Below are 23,669 nucleotides of genomic sequence, written 5' to 3'. Positions count from 1 at the left end.
TTTTTTCAAAGAAAATGTAGGTTTAGCAATTTTTTTTTCTCATTTCCACAAGGACTAAAGGAGAAAAAGCACTGTAAAATTTGTAAAGCAATTTCTCCCGAGTAAAACAGTACCCCACATGTGGTAATAAACGGTTGTTTGGAGACACGGCAGGGCTTAGAAGGAAAAGAGCGCTATTTGGCTTTTGGAGCTCAAATTTAGCAGGAATGGTTTGCGGAGGCCATGTCACATTTACAAAGCCCCTGAGGGGACAAAACAGTGGAAACCCCCCACAAGTGACCCCATTTTGGAGACTACACCCATTGAGGAAATTATCTAGGGATATAGTGAGCGATTTGACCCCACAGTTTTTTTGCAGAAATTATTGGAAGTAGGCCCTGAAAATAAAAATCTACATTTTTTCAAAGAAAATGTAGATTTAGCTTATTTTTTCTCATTTCCACAAGGACTGAAGGAGAAAAAGCATAACAAAATTTGTAAAGCAATTTCTCCCGAGTAAAACAATGCCCCACATGTGGTAATAAACGGCTGTTTGAAGACACGGCGTGGCTTAGACGGGAAAGAGTGCTATTTGGCTTTTGGAGATCACATTTAGCAGGAATGGTTTGCGGAGGCCATGTCACACTTACAAAGCCCCTGAGGGGACAAAACAATGAAAACGCCCAAAAAGTGACACCGTTTAGGAAACTACACCTCTTGAGGAATTCATCTAGGCGTGTAGTGAGCGTTTTGACCCCACAGATGTTTCATAGAATTTATTAGAATTGGGCAGTGGAAATAAAAACAGTCCTTTTTCTTCAATAAGACGTAGCTTTAGCTCAAATGTTTTCATTTTCGCAACAAATAAAGAAAAAAAAAAGAACCCAACATTTGTAAAGCAATTTCTCCCGAGTACGGCAATACCCCATATGTGGTCATAAACTGCTGTTTGGGCACACGGCAGGGCTCAGAAGGGAAGGACCGCCATTTGGAGTGCAGATGTTGCTGGATTGGTTTCTGGGCGCCTGTGGGCCCAAAACAGTGAAAACCCCTCCAGAAGTGACCCCATTTTGGAAACTACACCCCTCAATGCATTTACCTAGGGGTGTATTAAGCATTTTAACCCTGCAGGTGATTGCCAGAAATTGGTGTGCACTCGATGTTGCAGAGTGAAAATTGGATTTTTTTCCGTAGATATGCCAATATGTGGTGCCCAGCTTGTGCCACCATAACAAGACAGCTCTCTAATTATTATGCTGGGTTTCCTGGTTTTAGAAACACCCTACATGTGGCCCTAATCTCTTGCCTGGACAGTCGACCAGGCTCAGGAGTGAAAGCGTACCATGTAAAATTGAGGCCTAATTTGGCGATTTACAAAGTATTGGTTCACAACTGCAGAGGCTCAGATGTGAAATAATAAAAATAAACCCCTGAGAAGTGACCCCATTTTAAGGGGTGTAGTGAGCATTTTCACCCCACAGGTCTTTTCCATTAATGAATGCGCTGTGGATGGTGCAAATTCAAAATTTATATTTTTCCCTAGATATGCCATTCAGTGGCAAATATGTCGTGCCCAGCTTATGTCACTGGAGACACACACCCCAAAAATTGCTAAAAGGGTTCTCCCGGGTATGACGGTGCCATATATGTGGAAGGAAACTGCTGTTTGGGGACGCTGTAGGGTTCAGATGGGAGGAAACGCCATTTGGCTTTTGGAGCGTGGATTTTGCTTGGTAGTAGTTTTGTTTGGAGTCTTACTGGTGTTTCCGTTTATAATGTGGGGGTACATGTAAGCCGGGCGGAGTATATAAGGGACATAGTCAGGTGGTATAATAATGGGGTAAAAAAAAACAATAAAATGATCCATAGATGTGTGTTACGCTGTGACACAATCCTTTCTGCACAGTCCGGTGTCGCACTGATATATGGCGTCCTTTATTATCCCCCTTTTGGCCCACACTCCGCGCCTTTGCAGTTTGGGGAATTTTGCTGGGAAGTGTTGTCCTGGTATAATACGGGCACCGTTGCTTCCAGCGGATATGTTTGGGCCCTCCCTTTCCTTGTTCCCTAATTTTAGGTCCTTGATAAATCGCCTCTTCAAACAGAAGAAATGTTCCCCTCGGGCACAACTGCATATTTTTTTATTTCCTGACTTATTGGAGCCATAACTAATTTTATTTTTCATAGACGTAGCGGTATGAGGGCTGGTTTGTTGTGGGACGAGCTGTAGTTATTATTGGTACCATTTTGGGGTACATGCAACTTTTTGATCACCTTTTATCCTATTTTTTGGGATGCCAGGTAAACAAAAAAACGCAATTCTGGCACAGCTTTTTTCGTTTTTTTTATACAGCGTTCACCATGCGTTATAAATTACATGTTAACTTTATTCTGTGGGTCAGTATGATTCCGGCGATACCTAATTTATAGAACTTTTTTATGTTTTACAACTTTTTGCACAATAAAATTACTTTTGTAAAAAGAATGAATTTTTTCTGTCGCCAAGTTGTGAGAACCATAACTTTTTAATTTTTTTGTCGACGCAGCTGTATGAGGGCTTGTTTTTTGCGGGACGAGCTATAGTTTTTATAGGTACCATTTTTGGATACGTGCGACTTTTTGATCACTTTTTATTCTAATATTTGTAGGGCAAAGTGACCAAAAAACAGAAACTCTGGTAACGTTTTTTAAGTTGTTTTTTTTACGCTGTTCACCGCGTGCAATAAATAATATAATATTTTGATACCTCCGGTCGTGGCGATACCAAATACATATGGTTTATTATTATTTTTCAATAATAAAGGACTTGATAAGAGTAAAAGGGGGATTGTGTTTTTTTCATTACTTGAAACTTTTATTGTTTTCAAACTTTTATTTTTTGCACTTTTTTTTACACTTTTTCTCAAGTCCCACTAGGGGACTTGAAGGTCCAACGGTCAGATTTTTATTTTTTTCTAATACATTGCACTACCTATGTAGTGCAATGTATTAGATCTGTCAGTCATTCACTGACAGCAAGCCGATTAGGCTTCGCCTCCCGGCGGGGCCTAAATCGGCTTCCGTAATGGCAGAGCAGGAGACCATTGTGTCTCCTGTTGCCATAACAGCAGTCGCCAGTCCCGATTGCCTGTCAGGGCTGGCGATCTGCTAGTAACCGCTACGATGCAGCAATCGCTTTCGATTGCTGCATCGAAGGGGTTAATGGCAGGGATCGGAGCTAGCTCCGGTTCCTGCCGTTACAGGTGGATGTCAGCTGTACAGTACAGCTGACTTCCACCGCTGAATCAGCTCCTGATCCGGCGCCATCTTGCCGGCAGCTACGGAAGCCGATCAGGCTCCGCCGCCGGGCGGATCTTGACCGGCTTCGGTGCTAGGCAGACCGGGAGGCCAGTATTAGGCCTCCGGTTGCCATTGCAGCCACCGGAACCCCGGCAATTTCATTACTGGGGTTCCGATGAGCTGCAAACACCTTAAGTGCAGCGATCGCGTTTGAGCGCTGCAATTAAGGGGTTAATGGCGGGGATCGAAGCTAATTTCAGTCCCCGCCGTTACAGCCGGATGTCAGCTGTAAGATACAGCTGAGATCCGGTGATGGAAGGCACCGCTCAGCTTCTGAGCCGGTCCCAAACATTCGGCGTATAGGTACGTCAAGATGCGGGAAGTCAATGCTTTCCATGACGTACATGTACGGCAAATGTCGGGAAGGGGTTAAAAGGGGTTGTCTTCATGAGACAGCCCCTTTAAGTTTAGATTTTACCAAGACTCAGCTACATCAAAACAAACCACCTAGAAGCTGATTAGTAAGTTGTCTCGTCAGTATGTGGTTACAAGTTAATGAATACGCCTGTTGGTATGAAACTTGTATACTTCTATTTATTGCATCAGTTCTTTATAGTGTTAGGTAAATATATAAAGCCTAATGAAACAAAACTGCCTGTTGTTAATCCTCCATAATAATGACATTATAAATAAAGTAAACCTGACTTCTAATTTGCCTAATTACACTTTGCTCCTTTGTAACATTGGCATGGGTCCACTCCTCCTCGTTTAATCAGCTCTTCAAAGTGAACACAAACTGTGAAATTATGATTGCAAAATATTTAGTGTCACTTGTGAAATAAGTTGCGCAGTCCGTGTCTCAGCGAGTCTTCTAATTAAGGAGATTTTCCTTATATTTCCAGAAAACCGTTACCTGTTTATCAGTATTTTGAAGAATAAATCAGGAGTGGATGTAAAGAATGGAAGAGAGCATTAGTGAGGTCAGACACCGATGCTGGAGGAGAGGGCCTGGCTCACAATCCATGTTCTAGTTCATCCCTAAGGTGTTCAATGGGGTTGAGGCCGGGGCTCTGAGTGGGCCAGTCAAGTTATGAACTGAGATTTGATCGATAACAGCTCTCTGACACGCACGACCCACTGACACTGAGCCCGTCAGTCCTGTAGACCTGACAAGATACAGGATTCAGTGCTAGATACAGCTGCTCTGTATACAGGATACAAGGCAGCTGTATCTCAAAAATGTAAATTATTTTTAATAAGTATTTTGAAAGTTGCACCAATTCCACACACACACACACATTATATATATATATACATATATACACACACACACACTATTTCAAAAGCTTCTAGACCAGACATGGGCAAACTACGGCCCGCGGGCCACATACGGCCCGTTAGGCTTTTTAATCCGGCCTGCCGAACTTGTCCAAGATATATCCGTCCTCAGCAGCTGCTAGTTCGCGCAGGAGGACGGATATATCCGTCCTGTGATCGCGCGGGTACTGACAGTTTACCCACGCGATCAGCGGCAGGAGCACGGCTGTTATACACAGCCTGGCTCCTGCTGCAACTGCCGGAATCGAAGCACGCGCCGATTCCGGCAGTTTAACCCATTAAATGCCGCTGTCAACAGTGACAGCGGCATTTAATGTGTTTGACAGAGGGAGGGAGCTCCCTCTGTCACCCGATCGGCGCCCCCGCAAACAAATCGCAGGTCGCCGTCGGGTTTCCATGGCAGCGGGGGTCTAACAAAGACCCCCAGGTCTGTCTTCAGCATCTGCCTGTTAGGCGATGCCAGAGGCATGACCTAACAGGTTGCCTGTCAGTTTTACACTGACAGACAATAATGCTTTGGTATACGAAGTATACCAAAGCATTATATATGCGATCGGCATATCGCATAGTGAAGTCCCCTGGTGGGACTAAAAAAAAAAAAGTAAAACCGTTAAATAAAGTTTGTGAAAAAAAAAATAAAAAAAATTACAGTCAAAGTCAAATAAAACTACTTTTTTGCCCCAAAAAGTGGTTTTATTTAATAAAACGGTCAAAACAAATCACACATACACATATATGGTGTCCCTGCGATCGTAACAACTTGACCAATAAAATGAACACATTAATTAAACCGCCGGATGAACGGCGTCCAAAGAAAACGCAAAAAACAACGGCAAAATTCTCTCTTTTCTCCCATTCCCCCCATAAAAAATAAAATAAAAGTTCATCTATAAGTCCTATGTACCCCAAAATAGTACTAATGAAAACTACACATTGTCCCGCAAAAATCAATCCCACGTACGGCCACATCGACGGAAAAATAAAAAAATTACGCCTCTTGGAACGCGGCGATGCAAAAACAAGTAATTTTTTTCTAAAAGGGTTTTTATTGTGCAAACGTAGAAAAAACATATAAAACCTTTACACATTTGGTATCCCTGTAATCGTGCCGACCCATAGAATAAAGTTAACATGTTATTTACGCTGCATAGTAAACGGCGTAAATTTATAACGTGAAAATTAATGCTGGAATAGCTGCTTATTTTCAATTCTCTCCTAAAATAAAGTTAATAAAAGTTAATCAATATATTGTAAGCATCTAAAAATGGTACAATTACAAAATACAACTCGTCCCGGAAAAAACAAGCCCTTATACGGCTATGTCGACGGAATAAAAAAAGAGTTACGACTCTTGGAATGCGACCGTGGAAAAACAAAAAATAATCCTTGGTCATTAACGTGCAAAATGGCCCGGTCATTAAGGGGTTAATGTGGCGCGTATTTCTCTTTATTTCACTTTAATTTTCACTTCGTTTCACGTCACCATTAAGCCCTTCGGTTTTCAAAGAGTACAATATCAGCCGTCACTTTGCCACGAAGCATGCAAACTATGCTAGCAAGCAGTCAACACAAGAACGGGCGGCTACTGCTCAGAGGTTGGCAGCTAATTTACAGAGTCAACAGAACTTTTTTCTTGATAAATCACAGTGCGTATGTTATTTTAATCTATTTACATTTCCTCCTCCCAGTATCTGCGAAATAGTATGTAAATGCCATATCTTGCATATTCCTTGAGACAAATTTATTAACTGATAAGGGCTATTTTTCACATTTGAAAGACAGTTAATAAATTGGGTTGTAGTGTTCTTACTGTGCTATGAGGTTTGCACACACTACATTTAATGCTTTAGTATATCCGGCCCAAACACTCCCTCCAAATGCTCCTGGCCCGGCCCCTCTGTCAAATTTTAGAACCCATTGTGGCCCGCGAGTCAAAAAGTTTGCCCACCCCTGTTCTAGACCCTGTCACATTTACTAGCCCCAGAGAAGGATCTTGACTGTAGGTAGGTATTATTTATGGGCAGTTTAAAAGGAAACTGGGGAGTAAGAGGGGAGTGCATGAAAACTTTGATTGTAATAATTCTGATACATATGAAATACAAGACGGATCCATAGAATAAAACTTACTAATACACCTTCTGAAAATCGTAGCATTCAACTGGGCAATAAACAAGAAGCCGCTCTAGAATCCACTTTGCCAGCGCTCTTCTAGTTTTTATTGCATTGATTATGTAATGTGAGACACCTTCCCTTCCCTTCCCTCCCATGTGTGATGTGCTCTGTCCTCTGCGGTGTGTGTTTAGATGAATGTCCGTTATGTCGTTTTGGGTTACAAGTAACAATTCAATGAGTTTATTTTGTACTCATTGCATTACGGTAACATGATCATCATCCCCTCAGAGACAGACCACAGAATGACTATTTCACTTGTAATTAAATACATACGGTGTCCAGTTTCTTTTGATCTATGAATGGAACCACACTAGGTAGATAGTAAAACTCCTTAGTTTGAAAGTTTGTGGCATAAACAAATCTGCACAACCATGCGGATCCGTCAGATGTCATTTTATAAAATTCACAAGGGTCAGGAACTGAAACGAGACGTAGTGATCTTTTCGTTTGGAGATGATAGAGACGAAAGGAAACATGGAAGCAGATGACCAATAACAAGACGGATGGATTCGATCAAAGAAAAATCGGGTACATTGAGAAGCTTTAAGACCGCTGAAAGCCTTATTCAGACAAGCGAGTTTCACGTCCGTGTCTGTCTTTTTCACGGACCTATAAAATTCAATTGCGGTATTCAGACATGGTTTTTCCCACGTGTGTCCGTTGGGTGAAACTCACTGCACGTTCTATTTTGGTGCGTTTTTTGCATACCACGCACCCATTGACATCTTCTGTGTGCTGTCCGTGATTCACACACCAGTTGGTAAAGAAATGCAGAGAAAAAAAATTGTGCACCAACACGGACATCAAAAACTGATGCGACACGGAACACAAACTGATGTCACACGGAGCTGTAACGCAGGAAAAACGCTGCATTTTTTGCGGACGCAAAACCGACACGTTCATGTTAGCCTTACAGCAAACGTTCTCTGCGTCTCTTCTTAGTTTCCTACTGTTCTGCCTAATTTTTTAATTTGATGCATTAGAGCAATAAAAACATTGCGACAATGTACATATCCTTTAACCCCTTCGCGCACCCAGACGAGCGGGTGCGGGGGGGGGGGGGTGATGTTTGGAGCGCGCTCCATATGCTGCGAGTGTCGGCTGTATTTGACAGCAGACACCTGGGACTAACAGCCGGGAGCAGCGATCCGTGGTTCATGGCTGTTTAACCCCTCAAATGCTGCGGTCAATCAGCATCTGAGGCATTGAAAAGAAGGGGGCGGCCCCCTCTGACAGCTCACCCCCCCCCCCCCGCAGTGGGATTGGGGGGTGACAATGGTTGTTATGGCAGCCCGGGGGCCTGATGAAGGACTGCCTTTACTCTGCCTCTGCTAAGCCCTGTAGTAGCCAGACAAAAAGAATTTCAATGGTGACTGATCTGATGCAAATAGTTTCCATTTGTCACCGTTGTTTAAGGGTTCCGTCTTTTTTGAAAGAATCAATACCGTAGTCGGCTGCGCTATTCATTCCGTTAAAACGACGGAACCCTTACACAACGGTGACAAACGGAAACCATTTGCACCGGATCTATCACCATTGAAGTCAATGGCGATGCAAAAGGAAACCTATGGTTTCTGTTTGGTTTCTGTTCATGGGTTCCACTGATGGAAAGGTCCGACAGAACCCATGAATGGAGTCCCTGACGCAGATGTGAACGAAGCCTAAACGGTGTAAATTTAAGACACAAAAAAAAAAATGGTAACATTTCTGTTTTATTTGCATTACCCCCCAAAAAAGTTAATGAACTATAATCTATAAATTACATGCAGCCCAAAATGGTGCTGTTAAAAAAAATACAATTTGTCCCACAAAAAAAGCCCTTACAAGGCTGTTTCTTGAAAAATAAAACTTATGGCTTTTGAAAGGGGACGATCAAAAAACAAAGAAATAGCTCTAGGCTGGTCAATAAATGGTTAAACAAACACTAGTGTGTACAGTACCTAACACTGTCACAAAATATAGAAACTGGAAAATGACACAAAGGAGAAAAACGGTTATCAATACAATGACATAACATCCGGCCTGACTGCACTGTCAAATGCAGTATATGGGCGTGGGCGTACACACACACACACACACACACGCACACACGTCCTTCTCAATGAATTAGAATATCATCAAAAAGTTAATTTATTTCAGTAATTTAATATAAAAAGTGAAACTCCTATGTTACATAGACTCATTACGCACATAGTGATCTATTTCCAGCATTATTTTCTTTTAACTCCTTCCCGTCCACCCACCTTCTATTGACGTCAGGCGGTGCAGGTCCCCAGTCTACAAGAAGTCTTTTGGCGTCGCTGTAGTGGAGGCTGATGAGGGCTCGTGTGAGCTCATCCTCTAAGCAGGAACTGTAACAAACAGCCCCTGATCTTAGAGGAGCCCCCTGAACACAGCTGGGGTCGGAAAACATTCGGACCCTAGCTGTTTAACCAGGTATTGTTACTTTTGGCAGTGTGGGCAGGTGCCAAGTCCTGCTGGAAAATGAAATCAGCATCTCCATAAAGCTTGTCAGCAGAGGGAAGCATGAAGTGCTGGGAAATGTCCTGCTAGACGCTGCGCTGACTCTGGACTTGATATAACACAGTGGACCAACACCAGCAGATGACACGGCCCCCAAACCACCACTGACTGGAAAATTCACACTGGACCACAAGCAACTTGGATTGATGCCTCTCCACTCTTCCTCCAGACTCTGGGACTGAGATTTCCAAATGAAATGCAAAACTTACTGTCATCTGAAAACAGGACTTTGGACACTGAGCAGCAGTGTTGGTCCACTGTGTTATATCAAGTCCAGAGTCAGCGCAGCGTCTACCAGGAGATTTCCCAGCACTTCATGCTTCCCTCCGCTGACAAGCTTTATGTAGATGCTGATTTCATTTTCCAGCAGGACTTGGCACCTGCCCACACTGGCAAAAGTACCAATACCTGGTGTAATAACCACAGTATCACTGCGCCTGATTGGCCAGCAAACTCGCCTGACCTAAACCCCATAGAGAATCTATAGGGTATTGTCAAGAGGAAGATGAGAGACACCAGACCCAACAATGCAGACGAGCTGAAGGCCGATATCAAAGCAACCTGGGCTTCCATACCACCTCAGCAGTGCCACAGGCTGATCGCCTCCATGCCACGCCGCATTGATAACACCTCAGCAGTGCCACAGGCTGATCGCCTCCATGCCACGCCGCATTGATAACACCTCAGCAGTGCCACAGGCTGATCACCTCCATGCCACGCTGCATTTATAACATCTCAGCAGTGCCACAGGCTGATCGCCTCAGTACCACGCCGCATTGATAACACCTCAGCAGTGCCACAGGCTGATCGCCCCCATGCCACGCTGCATTTATAACACCTCAGCAGTGCTACAGGCTGATCGCCTCAGTACCACGCCGCATTGATAACACCTCAGCAGTGCCACAGGCTGATCACCTCCATGCCACGCTGCATTTATAACACCTCAGCAGTGCCACAGGCTGATCGCCTCCATGCCACGCCGCATTGATAACACCTCAGCAGTGCCACAGGCTGATCGCCCCCATGCCACGCTGCATTGATAACACCTCAGCAGTGCCCCAACCAAGTATTGAGGGCATATACTGTACATACTTTTCAGTAGGACGACATTTCTGTATTAAAAATAATTTTTTAAATTGGGCTTATATAATATTCTTTTGGGTTTTCATTAAAGGGGTTGTCCGAGATACCAACATTTTTTCAAAAACTGTGTCATACATTACCCCTTATACAGACAACCTAAATAAAGCATTATTTTTAACCCCTTCCCGACATTTGCCGTACATGTACGTCATGGAAAGTACTGACTTCCCGCATCTTGCCGTACATGTACGCCAAATGTTTGGGACCGGCTCAGAAGCTGAGCCGGTCCCATCATCACCGGATCTCAGCTGTATCTTACAGCTGACATCCGGCTGTAACGGCGGGGACCGAAATTAGCTTCAATCCCCGCCATTAACCCCTTAAGTGCAGCGCTCAAACGCGATCGCTGCACTTAAGGTGTTTGCAGCTCATCGGAACCCCAGTAATGAAATTGCCGGGGTTCCGGTGGCTGCAATGGCAACCGGAGGCCTAATACTGGCTAGCACCGGCGGCGGAGCCTGATCGGCTTCCGTAGCTGCCGGCAAGATGGCGCCGGGTCAGGAGCTGATCCGGCGTCATCAGCGGTGGAAGTCAGCTGTACTGTACAGCTGACATCCACCTGTAACGGCAGGAACCGGAGCTAGCTCCGATCCCTGCCATTAACCCCTTCGATGCAGCAATCGAAAGCGATTGCTGCATCGTAGCGGTTACTAGCAGATCGCCAGCCCCGACAGGCAATCGGGACTGGCGACTGCTGTTATGGCAACAGGAGACACAATGGTCTCCTGCTCTGCCATTACGGAAGCCGATTTAGGCCCCGCCGGGAGGCGAAGCCTAATCGGCTTGCTGTCAGTGAATGACTGACAGATCTAATACATTGCACTACATAGGTAGTGCAATGTATTAGAAAAAAAATAATCTGACCGTTGGAACTTCAAGTCCCCTAGTGGGACTTGAGAAAAAGTGTAAAAAAAGTATAAAAAAGTGTAAAAAAAAGTGCACAAAATAAAAGTTTGAAAACAGTAAAAGTTTCAAGTAATCAAATAAAACACAATCCCCCTTTTACTCTTATCAAGTCCTTTATTATTGAAAAATAATAATAAACCATATGTATTTGGGACCGTAACGACCGGAGGTATCAAAATATTATATTATTTATTGCACGCGGTGAACAGCGTAAAAAAAACCGTAAAAAACGTTACCAGAGTTTCTGTTTTTTGGTCACTTTGCCCTACAAATATTAGAATAAAAAGTGATCAAAAAGTCGCACGTATCCAAAAATGGTACCTATAAAAACTATAGCTCGTCCCGCAAAAAACAAGCCCTCATACACCTCCGTCGACAAAAAAATTAAAAAGTTATGGTTCTCACAACTTGGCGACACAAAAAATACATTCTTTTTACAAAAGTAATTTTATTGTGCAAAAAGTTGTAAAACATGAAAAAGTTCTATAAATTAGGTATCGCCGGAATCGTACTGACCCGCAGAATAAAGTTAACATGTAGTTTATAACGCATGGTGAACGCTGTATAAAAAAAAAAACACGAAAAAAGCTGTGCCAGAATTGCGTTTTTTTGTTTACCTGGCATCCCAAAAAATAGGATAAAAGGTGATCAAAAAGTCACATGTACCCCAAAATGGTACCAATAATAACTACAGCTCGTCCCGCAACAAACCAGCCCTCATACCACTACGTCTATGAAAAATAAAATTAGTTATGGCTCCAATAAGTCAGGAAATAAAAAAATATGCAGTTGTGCCCGAGGGGAACATTTCTTCTGTTTGAAGAGGCGATTTTTCAAGGACCTAAAATTAGGGAACCAGGAAAGGGAGGGCCCAAACATATCCGCTGGAAGCGACGGTGCCCGTATTATACTAGGACAACACTTCCTAGCAAAATTCCCCAAACTACAAAGGCGCGGAGTGTGGACCAAAAGGGGGATAAGAAATGACACCATTTATCAGTGCGACACCGGCCTGTGCGGAAAGGATTGCTTCACAGCGTAACACACATCTATGGATTATTTTATTGTTTTTTTTTACCCCGTTATTATACCACCTGACTATGCCCCTTATATACTCCGCCCGGCTTACATATGCCCTACATTATAAACGGAAACACCAGTAAGACTCCAAACAAAACTACTACCAAGCAAAATCCACGCTCCAAAAGCCAAATGGCATTTCCTCCCATCTGAACCCTACAGCGTGCCCAAACAGCAGTTTCCTTCCACATATATGGCATCGTCATACCCGGGAGAACCCTTTTAGCAATTTTTGGGGTGTGTGTCTCCAGTGGCATAAGCTGGGCATGACATATTTGCCACTGAATGGCATATCTAGGGAAAAATATAAATTTTTAATTTGCACCATCCACAGCGCATTCATTTATGGAAAAGATCTGTGGGGTGAAAATGCTCACTACACCCCTTAATAAATGCCTTGAGGGGTGCAGTTTCCATAATGGGGTCACTTCCCAGGGGTTTATTTTTATTATTTCACATCTGAGCCTCTGCAGTTGTGAACCAATACTTTGTAAATCGCCAAATTAGGCCTCAATTTTACATGGTACCCTTTCACTCCTGAGCCTGGTCGACTGTCCAGGCAAGAGATTAGGGCCACATGTAGGGTGTTTCTAAAACCAGGAAACCCAGCATAATAATTAGAGAGCTGTCTCGTTATGGTGGCACAAGCTGGGCACCACATATTGTCCACATATCTGTGGAAAAAATCCCATTTTCACTCTGCAACATCGAGTTCACACTAATTTCTACAAAACACCTGCAGGGTTAACATGCTCACTACACCCGTAGGTAAAAGCATTGAGGGGTGTAGTTTCCAAAATGGGGTCACTTCTGGGGGGTTTCCACTGTTTTGGGCCCACAGGCGCCCAGAAACCAATCCAGAAACATCTGCACTCCAAATGGCGGTCCTTCCCTTCTGAGCCCTGCCGTGTGCCCAAACAGCAGTTTATGACCACATATGGGGTATTGCCGTACTCGGTAGAAATTGCTTTACAAATGTTGGGTTCTTTTTTTCCTTTATTTGTTGCGAAAATGAAAAAATTTGCGCTAAAGCTACGTCTTATTGAAGAAAAAGGATTGTTTTTATTTTCACTGCCCAATTCTAATAAATTCTATGAAACATCTGTGGGGTCAAAATGCTCACTACGCCCCTAGATGAATTCCTCAAGAGGTGTAGTTTCCTAAATGGTGTCACTTTTTGGGCGTTTTCATTGTTTTTTCCCCTCAGGGGCTTTGCAAATGTGACATGGCCGCCGCAAACCATTCCTGCTCAATGTGATCTCCAAAAGCCAAATAGCGCTCTTTCCCTTCTAAGCCAAGCCGTGTCTCCAAACAGCCGTTTATTACCACATGTGGGGCATTGTTTTACTCGGGAGAAATTGCTTTACAAATTTTGTGGTGCTTTTTCTCCTTCAGTCCTTGTGGAAATGAGAAAAAATTAGCTAAACCTACATTTTCTTTGAAAAAATTTTTATTTTTATTTTCAGGGCCTACTTCCAATAATTTCTGCAAAAAACCTGTTGGGTCAAAACGCTCACTATACCCCTAGATAATTTCCTCAATGGGCGTAGTTTCCGAAATGGGGTCACTTGTGGGGGGTTTCCACTGTTTTGTCCCCTCAGGGGCTTTGTAAATGTGACATGGCCTCCACAAACCATTCCTGCTAAACTTGAGCTCCAAAAGCCAAATAGCGCTCTTTCCCTTCTCAGCCTCGCCGTGTCTCCAAACAACCGGTTATTACCACATGTGGGGTAGTGTTTTACTCGGGAGAAATTGCTTTACAAATTTTACGGTGCTTTTTCTCCTTTAGTCTTTGTGAAAATGAGAAAAAAAATCGCTAAACCTACATTTTCTTTGAAGAAATGTTGATTTTAATTTTCACGGCCTACTTCCAATAATTTCTGTAAAAAACCTGTGCGGTCAAAATGCTCACTGTACCCCTAGATAATTTCCTTGAGGTGTGTAGTTTCCCAGATGGGGTCACTTTTGGGGGATTTTGACTGTTTTGGCACCGCAAGAGCCCTTCAAACCTGACATGGTGCCTAAAATTTATTCTAACAAAAATAAGGCCCCAAAATCCACCAGGTGCTCCTTTGCTTCTGAGGCCGGTGCTTCATTCCAGTAGCACGCTACGGCCACATGTGGGATATTTCCTAAAACTGCAGAAACTGGGCAACAAATATTGAGTTGCATTTCTCTGGTAAAACCTTCTGTGTTATAAAAAAAAATTGTACTAAAAATTTATTTCTGCAAAAAAATATGAAATTTGTAAAATTCACCTCTACATTGCTTTAATTCCTGTGACATGTGTAAAGGGTTAAGACATTTTCTAAATGCTGTTTTGAATACTTTGAGGGGTGAAGTTTTTAAAATGGGGTGACTTTTTGGGGGTTTCTAATATATAAGGCCCTCAAAGCCACTTCACAACTGAACTGGCCCCTGTAAAAATGGCCTTTTGAAATTTTCTTGAAAATGTGAGAAATTGCTGCTAAAGTTCTAAGCCTTGTGAGGTCATAGAAAAATAAAAGGATGTTCAAAAAACGATGCCAATCTAAAGTAGACATATGGGTGATGTTAATTAGAAACAATTTTGGGTGGTATAACTGCCTGTCTTACAAGCAGATACATTTAAATTGAGAAAAATGCTAATTTTTGCAATTTTTCGCTAAATTTTGGTGTTTTTCACAATTAAATACTGAACATATCGAGCAAATTTTGCCAGTAACATAAAGTCCAATGTGTCACGAGAAAACAATCTCAGAATCGCTTGGATAGGTGAAAGCATTCCGGAGTTATTACCACATAAAGTGACACATGTCAGATTTGAAAAATGAGGCTCGGTCAGGAAGGTCAAAAGTGGCTAAAGAGGGAAGGGGTTAAAACAAATTCTACTTACCACATTTCTTCTTTGAATTCAGCACAGTTTGTTTACATGCAGTTCAGCTCTGGTTTGTTGATCTTTCCTTGTTATGAAACTTTTTTCCCGTGCACGCTCATTGCAGGCTGCAATGAGCGTGCACGTACCTTCCAAGAGTTCACGTGAGCTGTCCTTGCTCCTCCCCGCTGACCTCCTTCACTGCACTTGTCTCCTTGCTGACATTCTTGAAGGATGGTGACCGTTCTCCCCCCATTATGTTTTTCACATTTATGTTTTCTTTCTCTTTTCAGGTCTATAAACCTCTTCGTGTCTCCCCTCACCCTCGTCCACCCTCACCCTCGTCCACCCTAACCCTCGTCCACCCTAACCCTCGTCCACCGTCACCCTCGTCCACCCTCTTCTATCTCATGTCTCTCTCCACTAAGGCCATGTTCACACAGAGTTTTTTTGCAAGAGGAATATCTGCCTCAAAATTCCGTCTTGAAGTTTGCGGCAGATTTACCTTTCCCTGCACGTTGATTTTTGCGTCGTTTTTCCCGGAGTTTTTTGTGCGCTGTTTGCGTATTTGTTTGCCGCTTTGTTCGGGGCGTTTTTCGCTTCGTTTATCTTGGCGTTTTTTGCTTGTTTGTTTGCGTCTTTTTTTGCGATGTTTTCTGCTGTGTTTTCCATTGCGTTTATCGTAGCCTTTTTCACGTCGTTTATCATTTCTTTTTTTGCGTCGTTGTTTGCGCCTATTTTTGCTGCGTTTTTCATTGCGTCTTTCATGGCGTTTTCCCAGTTGATTTTCGCTGCGTTCTTTGCCTCTGTTTGCGGCGTTTCTCGCGTCTTTTTCCGCTATGTTTTTCGCAGCTTTTTCCGTGGCGTTTATTGTAGCCTTTTTTGCGTCGTTTTTCGCGTCTTTTTTTTGCGGTTTTTTTTTCTGCCTTTTTCATTGCGTGTTTCGTGTCGTTTTCCGTCGTTTTTCGTGGCGTTCTTTGCCTCTTTGTTCGCGGCTTTATTTGTGATGTTTTTCGCTGCATTTATCGTAGCCTTTTCGGCGTTTTTTTTTTGCGTCTGTTTTTTGCGGCATTGTTTGTGGCTTTTTTTGCTGCGGTTTTTGCGTCGTTTTCCGTGGCGTTTTTCGCCCGCGGCAATTGAGCGCCGCAGGCATAAAACAACGCGAAATACGCTTTCTCTGCCTCCCATTGAAGTCAATGGGAGGTCAGAGGCGTAAACGCCCGAAGATGGAGCATGTTGCTTCTTTTTCCCGCAAGGTAGTTTTAATGCTCGATTTTAATGCTTGTTACAACAAATTGCAGCATAAATCACGCACCAAACACGCTTTTTTGGTGCATGGTTTTCACGCATGCATCTACTTGAGTGTAGGTGCATGATAACGCACCAATAGAGGACATGCAGTATGTTTCACGCAGCGGACTCTCGCTGCGTGAAAACGGCCCCATTGAAATAAATGGGTCGCGTGTGCGGTGCGTGGTTTCGACGTGGTGTGAATGGGGCCTTAGGCGCGATTTACACTAGCGTGAATCAAGTCTGTGTGCTGTGCTTTGAAAAAACGCACAACACACGCAACCCATTTATTTCAATGGGGCCGTTGACACATGCGTGACTTTTCACGCAGCGAGAGTCCGCTGCGTGAAACATACTGCATGTCCTCTATTGGTGCGTTATCATGCACCTACACTCACATTGAAGTCAATGCATGCGTGAAAACCACAAACAGCACACACGTGTTTGGTGCGTGATTTACACAGCAATTTGTTGTAAAAAAGAAGGTAAAAATGGGCTGGCTTTGTGAGTGCGTGAATAACGCATGACAATCGAAAAAGCACACAGATGCATAAGGGCGGATTTAAACGAGCGTGTGCGTTTTGCGCACACAAATACGGTGGCGTTTTGCGTGCGCAAAATGCACTTGACAGCTCCGAGTCATGTTCATACAGATGCACGGCTGCGGTTTTCGCGCAGCCGTCATCATTATGACACTCTGGATGTTTGTACCACGTGGTGCTTTTCTGTTTACATTCATTATTTTACTGCTGTTGCGCGAATCACGCTTGTCCCACGGAAGTGCTTCCATGGGATGCGCCTGATTTTCACGCACCTATTGACTTCAATGGGTGCGTGATGCTCGAAAAACGCAGAAATATAGAACATGTCGCGAGTTTACGCAGCGGACTCACGCTGCGTAAAACTCACGGACTGTCTGCACTGCCCCATAGACTAGCATAGGTCCGTGCCACAATCGTGAATACCACGTGGGTTGCACGGACGTATAGCACGTTCGTGTTAATCCGCCCTAACGCAAACACACGGATGGGATTGACGCAAGTTTTTCACGCGCGGAAAATACACACGCTAGTGTGCATGAAGCCTTACTAATGGACGCTGTTAGACAGTGGCCATTAATAATGAACTAGTAATGAATTTTGAAATAAATGAGAAGGACATAGAAAAAATATTGTAATAAAACACACAACACTGGTTAACGATTTTATTAAAAATAAAAAAGGTGTCATTGAAGTAGTCCTTGAACTTGATGTAGTCCATTACGGACGTAACTGTAGCTGGTTTTCCATGGAGTCCATGGAAAACGGCTCCATTTACGTCTGAAGAAGTGACATGACACTTCTTTGGCGCGGGCGTCTATTTACGCGCCGTCTTTTGACAGCGACGCGTCAATATACGCCTCGTGTGAACAGACAAACATCAGCCCATTGCTTTCAATGGGCAGATGTTTGCCAACGATTTCAAGCCGTAATTTCGGACGTAATTCGGGGGTTAATACGCCTGAATTACGTCCATAAATAGGCCGTGTGAACATACCCTTATACAGGAATAAAAAGAATGTCATCTGGGGTCCTGTATCTAAGCCTACATTGTGTTAGGCTTAGATACAGGCTCCATGTGTGACACTGTTTGTTAGACCCTGTATCTAAGCCTAACAATGTAGGCTTAGATACAGGACCCCAGAAGATCTTATCTAGTTCAGGACGGGGCACCGTTTAGCCATTTTTAGCACGTGTTAGTTAAATGGCTATAACGTTTTTATTTGTTGGGCTAACGACGTTATTTTTGCGGCGTTTTTTCCGTAGACAATGCAGGTTTCATTTTTTATCGTTTTCATACACACCTTTTTTGCCATTTTAGAATTTTCATTCATAAAGTTTGAAAATAATAGTAAAAAAATAAGCTTTTTTACATTTCAGCTATTTTTTTGGTAATAACATAGTTTTACCCTAAAATAGACCTTTTATTTGTGATCGTCATTGTCTACCATAAATTTTTATATATTACATGTCTATATTAGGGTAATTGGGTCAGCGCCAGCGTTACAACAATGATTGACAGGGGGAACGGTATTTTTTGGGGTGGGTATTTTATGTGTATTTATTATTTATTTATTTTTTGTACTTTACTATTTTTTTATTACTATGGTCTGTCCCTCAAAGGTCAAAAAAGATATTTTTTTTCTTTTTTTTTACACCATGTTTTTCCCCTGTAACTGGAGCTGCACAGCAGCCCCAGTTACAGGGGAAATCAGCCCTCTCATAGTGACGATTGTCACTAATAGGGCTGTGCTGGGTCTGATTAGACCCAGCAGCAGCCTGCCACTAACGGTACCCGGTGATCATGTGACCAGTCACATGATCACCGGGAGGAATAGAGACAGCGCCGCTGCTGCTGTCTCTATTCCTATACACAGCGTTCATTGAACGCTGTGTAAAAAGACATCGGAGAAGACAGAAGCAGCGAAAGCTGCTTCTATCTCCTCCTCCGGGTCCCCGGCAGTCACTGACAGCCGGAGACCCGACATTCCCGCAGGTGCCGTCCCTCTTCACTTTTTTCACTGTGAACACGAATAGGCGCGCTCACAGTGAAAAAAAGCTGCATAGGCTGGGCGGGCACCCGCAGAAACGACACGTCTCCAGTGACGTGTCGTGTCCCATCTGAGGTCTCGCTGGGGCGAGACCATGTGATCGGGACACGACACGACAGTGGAGGAGGAAGAAAACGTGACGTCAGAAGACGTGATCGGCAGAAAAGAGCGGAGAACAGAAGCAAGATTGCACAGGTAAGTATATTAGGGAATATTTAATGTGTGTATTGTGTGTTTAACTTTTAAATAAAAATTTATCTCGGACAACCCCTTTAACTGTTCGCCATAATCATCAACATTAAAAGAAAAAATGCTGGAAACAGATCACTCTGTGTGTAATGAATCTGTATAAGATGTGAGTTTCACTTTTTGAATTGAATTACTGAAATAAATTACCTTTTTGATGACATTCTCATTCATTGAGGACTAGTATATGGGCAGAATTCTGAACTTTTTTCCTTTTCCGTGGTATTTCTAAATTGTGCTAAATTCTCGCCTAGTTTATATGCAATACAGCACGCCGTGGATTTTTTTCTTACAGATTACGAATTAATCCATGAAACAAACCTCAGCGTCCCCTGTATAACATCAGAGGCAAATATATGTACAGTATGGGCGCCATTATATAGCGGTGTGCGTGGCCCTAAGGCCATATTCACATTTTGCATTGGGGTGCAGCACAAACCAATGACACAACCAGAAAAAAAAAAAAAGTGAACTCCTTCTCGGAGGGCTCATTTACACGGGCGGCATTACGGCTCTTTATTGTGTAATGGGGCAGCCACAGAAGTCGTTGAGGCCTCTACTGCACCTCCATAGTTCTCCAATGTTTTACTGAGGCACACGAAGGGTTAATCCTTCAGATTTTGTGTTGACAGTTAAAACAATTGTGGCCCCTCCATTGGACTATGTACATAGGAGCCCGGCGGATCCTGCACGGGAGCTGCGTACACGGAGCCTGCGCTCTGCCATGTGCATGAGCCCCGAGGATCTGTCCACGTGATGCGGTCACATGGCGGTTTATTTTCGCAAAATCAAGGCAAGACGCGGAAGCTGTGCCACAAATTCGTAGAAAAACCTTAGGAAGGTTGAAGTTGGTGACTTTTTGTTAGCATTGGCTGAGGCTGGAGACACTTTGTCAGGCTGAGGCGCCATTGTAGGGAGGGAAAAAACACAGGAAACCGCCACGTGCGAACCACAGACTTTTTGATGCATTTCTTGCAAAAATGAAAGCATTTTTCTGCCCAGCTTCACATAGTGCAAATCTTTTTTTTCCCAAAAACATTACTGGATTAAAAAACAAACAAACAAAAAAAACCAGTAATTCTTTCCTTCCTGCAAAATATGTCTTTTCTTTATGATTCTCTCCAGGTTGTAGGCTGAAAATACCGCATCACAAACTAAAGCCGCACTTAAAGTGTGAACGTGGCAGAATCACCTGTCAGCAGAACTGCGCCCGCCAGCTGCATCATGGGACAGGACGCTGCAGAAGCCTTGACTCAGAATTACACCCTAGGCTCCGGAATACGAAGCTCACAACCTACCTCGCAGCCCCCGCAGCCTTGACACTCGGTGCTCCACTATTCCAGAGCCGTTCAAGTACGGACCGAACCGCACGGAAACAACGGCTTTCTCCGGCATGTCACCCGCCGCCTACTCCTCACTCACTGTACTGCACGGTCTCCATGCCAACCATGCCCGCGCTTCACGCGCGGCGCTAGGTGAGTCTTGTGGACGCGCCTGTTTAGTAGCCGTCTCCTGGTAACCTCTGTCTCCTCGCACCTCCAGCCATTACTAGCGCGGTACACTGCGGGGCAGGATGCGGGTGCTCATCATAATGTCAGTCACGGCTATGACAGGTGCACGAGCATGAATATTGCGCTCTTCAAAGTTCCCCCTTGTTGAGATTTACCGCGTGACATTTATATTACATTCACCCCGTTCAATATGTGGCGAAAAAACCAGGTTACCTTATTCTAGGGGTCCGTACAATCGCGGCGATACCGGCTATATAGAGGTTTGTTTGTTTGTTTGTTTGTTTGTTTGTTTGTTTGTTTGTTTGTTTGTTTTCTCTTTCACTTCAGCACAATAAAAATACTTTGTAAACAAAAGTAATTCGTTTTTCTTAGCCAAATTCAAAGAGCCGTAACTTTTATTTCTGGAAGTAGCCATACGTGGGCCTGTATGTGTGGGACGAGGTGTAGTTTTCATTGCTACTTTTCTGGGGTACATGGAACTTATTAATAAACTTTTATTATTTTTTTGTGAGGGGAATGGGGAAAAAAAAGCAATTTCGCCATTGTTTTTTGCGGTTTTGAATTTTTTTTTTGTACGGCATTCAGTATGAGGTTTAATTAACTTTATTGTTCGGGTCTAAATTAAACCACTTTTTATGACAAAATAAAGACTTTTTAATGTACCCCCATTTTTTTTGTTTTTGTTTTTTAACCCCTTAGTGACCAGCCTATTTTAGACCTTCATGACCAAGCTATTTTTTAAGTTTTTCCATCGTCTCATTCCAAGGGCTATAACCTTTTTATTTTTGCGTCGACACAGCTGTATAATCCCTTCCCGCTATTGTGCGTGACTGTACGTCCAAATTCAAAGTGCGTTCCCGCAATACGGCCTGTAGATAAAGCGTGCACAGGAGCTGCGCGCGCTTCATCTTCAGCGGACAGCTGACATCCCGCTGACATCCCGCTGCAAAGGTGGCGACGGCAGCTACCGCCGATCGCAGCCATTTAACCCCTTCAATGCGGCTGTCAATGACGTCCGCCGCATTGAAGTGGTTGACAGAGGGAGGGAGCTCCCTCTGTACCCCCCGGGCCCCCACATGATGGATCGCGGGTGGCGATGGTTGCTATGGCAACCAGGAAGCCGTTGCTAGGCTTCCTAGTTGCCCAGGTACGGAAGCCTATTAGGTCCTGCCCAAGGCATGATGTAATAGGCTAACTGTCAGATGAAGAATGACAGTTACGATGCACTGCACTACATAAGTACATACAGAAGTAGTGCAGTGTATTGTACCGGGGATCAGAAGACCAGATCTTCAAGTCCCCAGGTCAGTGTGAAAGAAAAATAAAAATAAATAAATAAAAGTTTTAATAAATAATAAATAAATAAAAACAACACTTGCCCTGTTTCCCTGATCAACTCCTTTATTATTAGAAAAAAATGAAAACATGAAAAAACACTATACATAATAGATATCGCCGCGTTCAGAACGGCCTGATCTATAAAAATATCACATTATTTTTACCGCACGGTGAACACCGTAAACATTTTTAATTAAAAACAATGACAGCATTTTATTTTTTGGTCATCTTGTCTCAAAATTTTTTTAATAAAAAGTGATCAAAAAGTTGCAAGTAACGCAAAATGGTACCAAAGAAACTACAGTTCGTCACGCATAAAATAAGCCCTCCTGCAGCGATATAATTCACTGTATTTTATGATAGTTAACTTGTGCTCCCACAAAGTACTAAAGATTGCAATTCACTGAAGTGATAAATGCGTAAAACGTGTAATTTTTATTGAATTACTGTCTAAAAACAGGGGTACAATCACCACTGTGAAAACAGCCCACCGTGATTAATAAAAAGTGTATTAAACATATACTGCAATTGCTGGTTCGTTTGTGAACCCTCCTCAAATTGAGTATGCTTAAAAGTGTGGGATCAGCATTTGAGCATTGGTGTATCAGTGAATGGGACCCTACAGCACAACAGAGCCAGCAGTTACCGCTTCTAAATACCCCAGTGCTGGGGTTACCCAAAGATAGCACTGTCACCTACGCTATAATCCCTATCTCCTCTATGTATCTACCTCATCTATTTATCTCATATATATTGATATATAGTATAGTTCGAGGCTGGGGCTATATGACGACTTTGGCTACAACACAGGTCCCATGGCCAAAAATCGCTTTGTCCAGTAGCTTACATCGCAAGTAAAATGACTGTGACCACATTCACGGTCATTACTTGTAGACCATGTAGACTACGGAACATAGTATTCTTTGGCCGTGCGACCTGTGTCGTGGCCAAAGTCACCGTTTAGCCCCAGCCTAAAACGATAGTAAATCACAATATATATATATATATATATGAGATAAATGGATAGATTATTAGATGGATAGATAGATAACAGGAAAACATTCCAAAACAACATAAAAACAAGACTAAATACACGTAGGTTGGAATAGTAATAGAATAACAATTGACTTTTAAATTAGCACATAGCTAAAACTCTCCTATTTTCGGTGCGGATTGCGCACTGAAAATTCACTACAAATTACAATACAACTCATTAGAAGGGGTTTGCCTTTTTTTGAAGGATGGAATAGCGTAGTAGATTAAGCTATTCTATCCCGAGAGATCCCGCAAAAAAATGTGTACTGCTCCTGACAACACTGTGTAATGGACAGTAATGTCAGGAGCTTTCCAATGCCAGAGTCCCCAGGCAGAGCATCACAATCGCTCTGCCCTGTGGGGAAGCTCCTGACATCACTGTCCA

The 23,669-nt window shown here is 43.2% G+C and overlaps 1 protein-coding gene across 4 annotated transcripts in view; it reads right to left on the bottom strand.

Moving 5' to 3' along the window:
* C11H10orf53 (chromosome 11 C10orf53 homolog) overlaps positions 1-20,925 on the bottom strand; it is a 52,545-nt gene extending 31,620 nt beyond the window's left edge. For all 4 annotated transcript variants that reach the window (XM_075841753.1, XM_075841754.1, XM_075841756.1 and 1 more), the window contains exon 1: positions 20,699-20,925. In XM_075841753.1, the coding sequence (XP_075697868.1) occupies positions 20,699-20,795 (97 nt within the window). In that variant the 5' untranslated portion in view covers positions 20,796-20,925. The remainder of the gene's footprint in view (positions 1-20,698) is intronic.
* Between the last annotated feature and the right edge of the window lie 2,744 nt (positions 20,926-23,669).

Source organism: Rhinoderma darwinii, chromosome 11, assembly GCF_050947455.1.
Source record: "Rhinoderma darwinii isolate aRhiDar2 chromosome 11, aRhiDar2.hap1, whole genome shotgun sequence".
Taxonomy (NCBI): Eukaryota; Metazoa; Chordata; class Amphibia; order Anura; family Rhinodermatidae; genus Rhinoderma; species Rhinoderma darwinii.
This window is presented reverse-complemented; position numbering and strand designations above follow the sequence as displayed.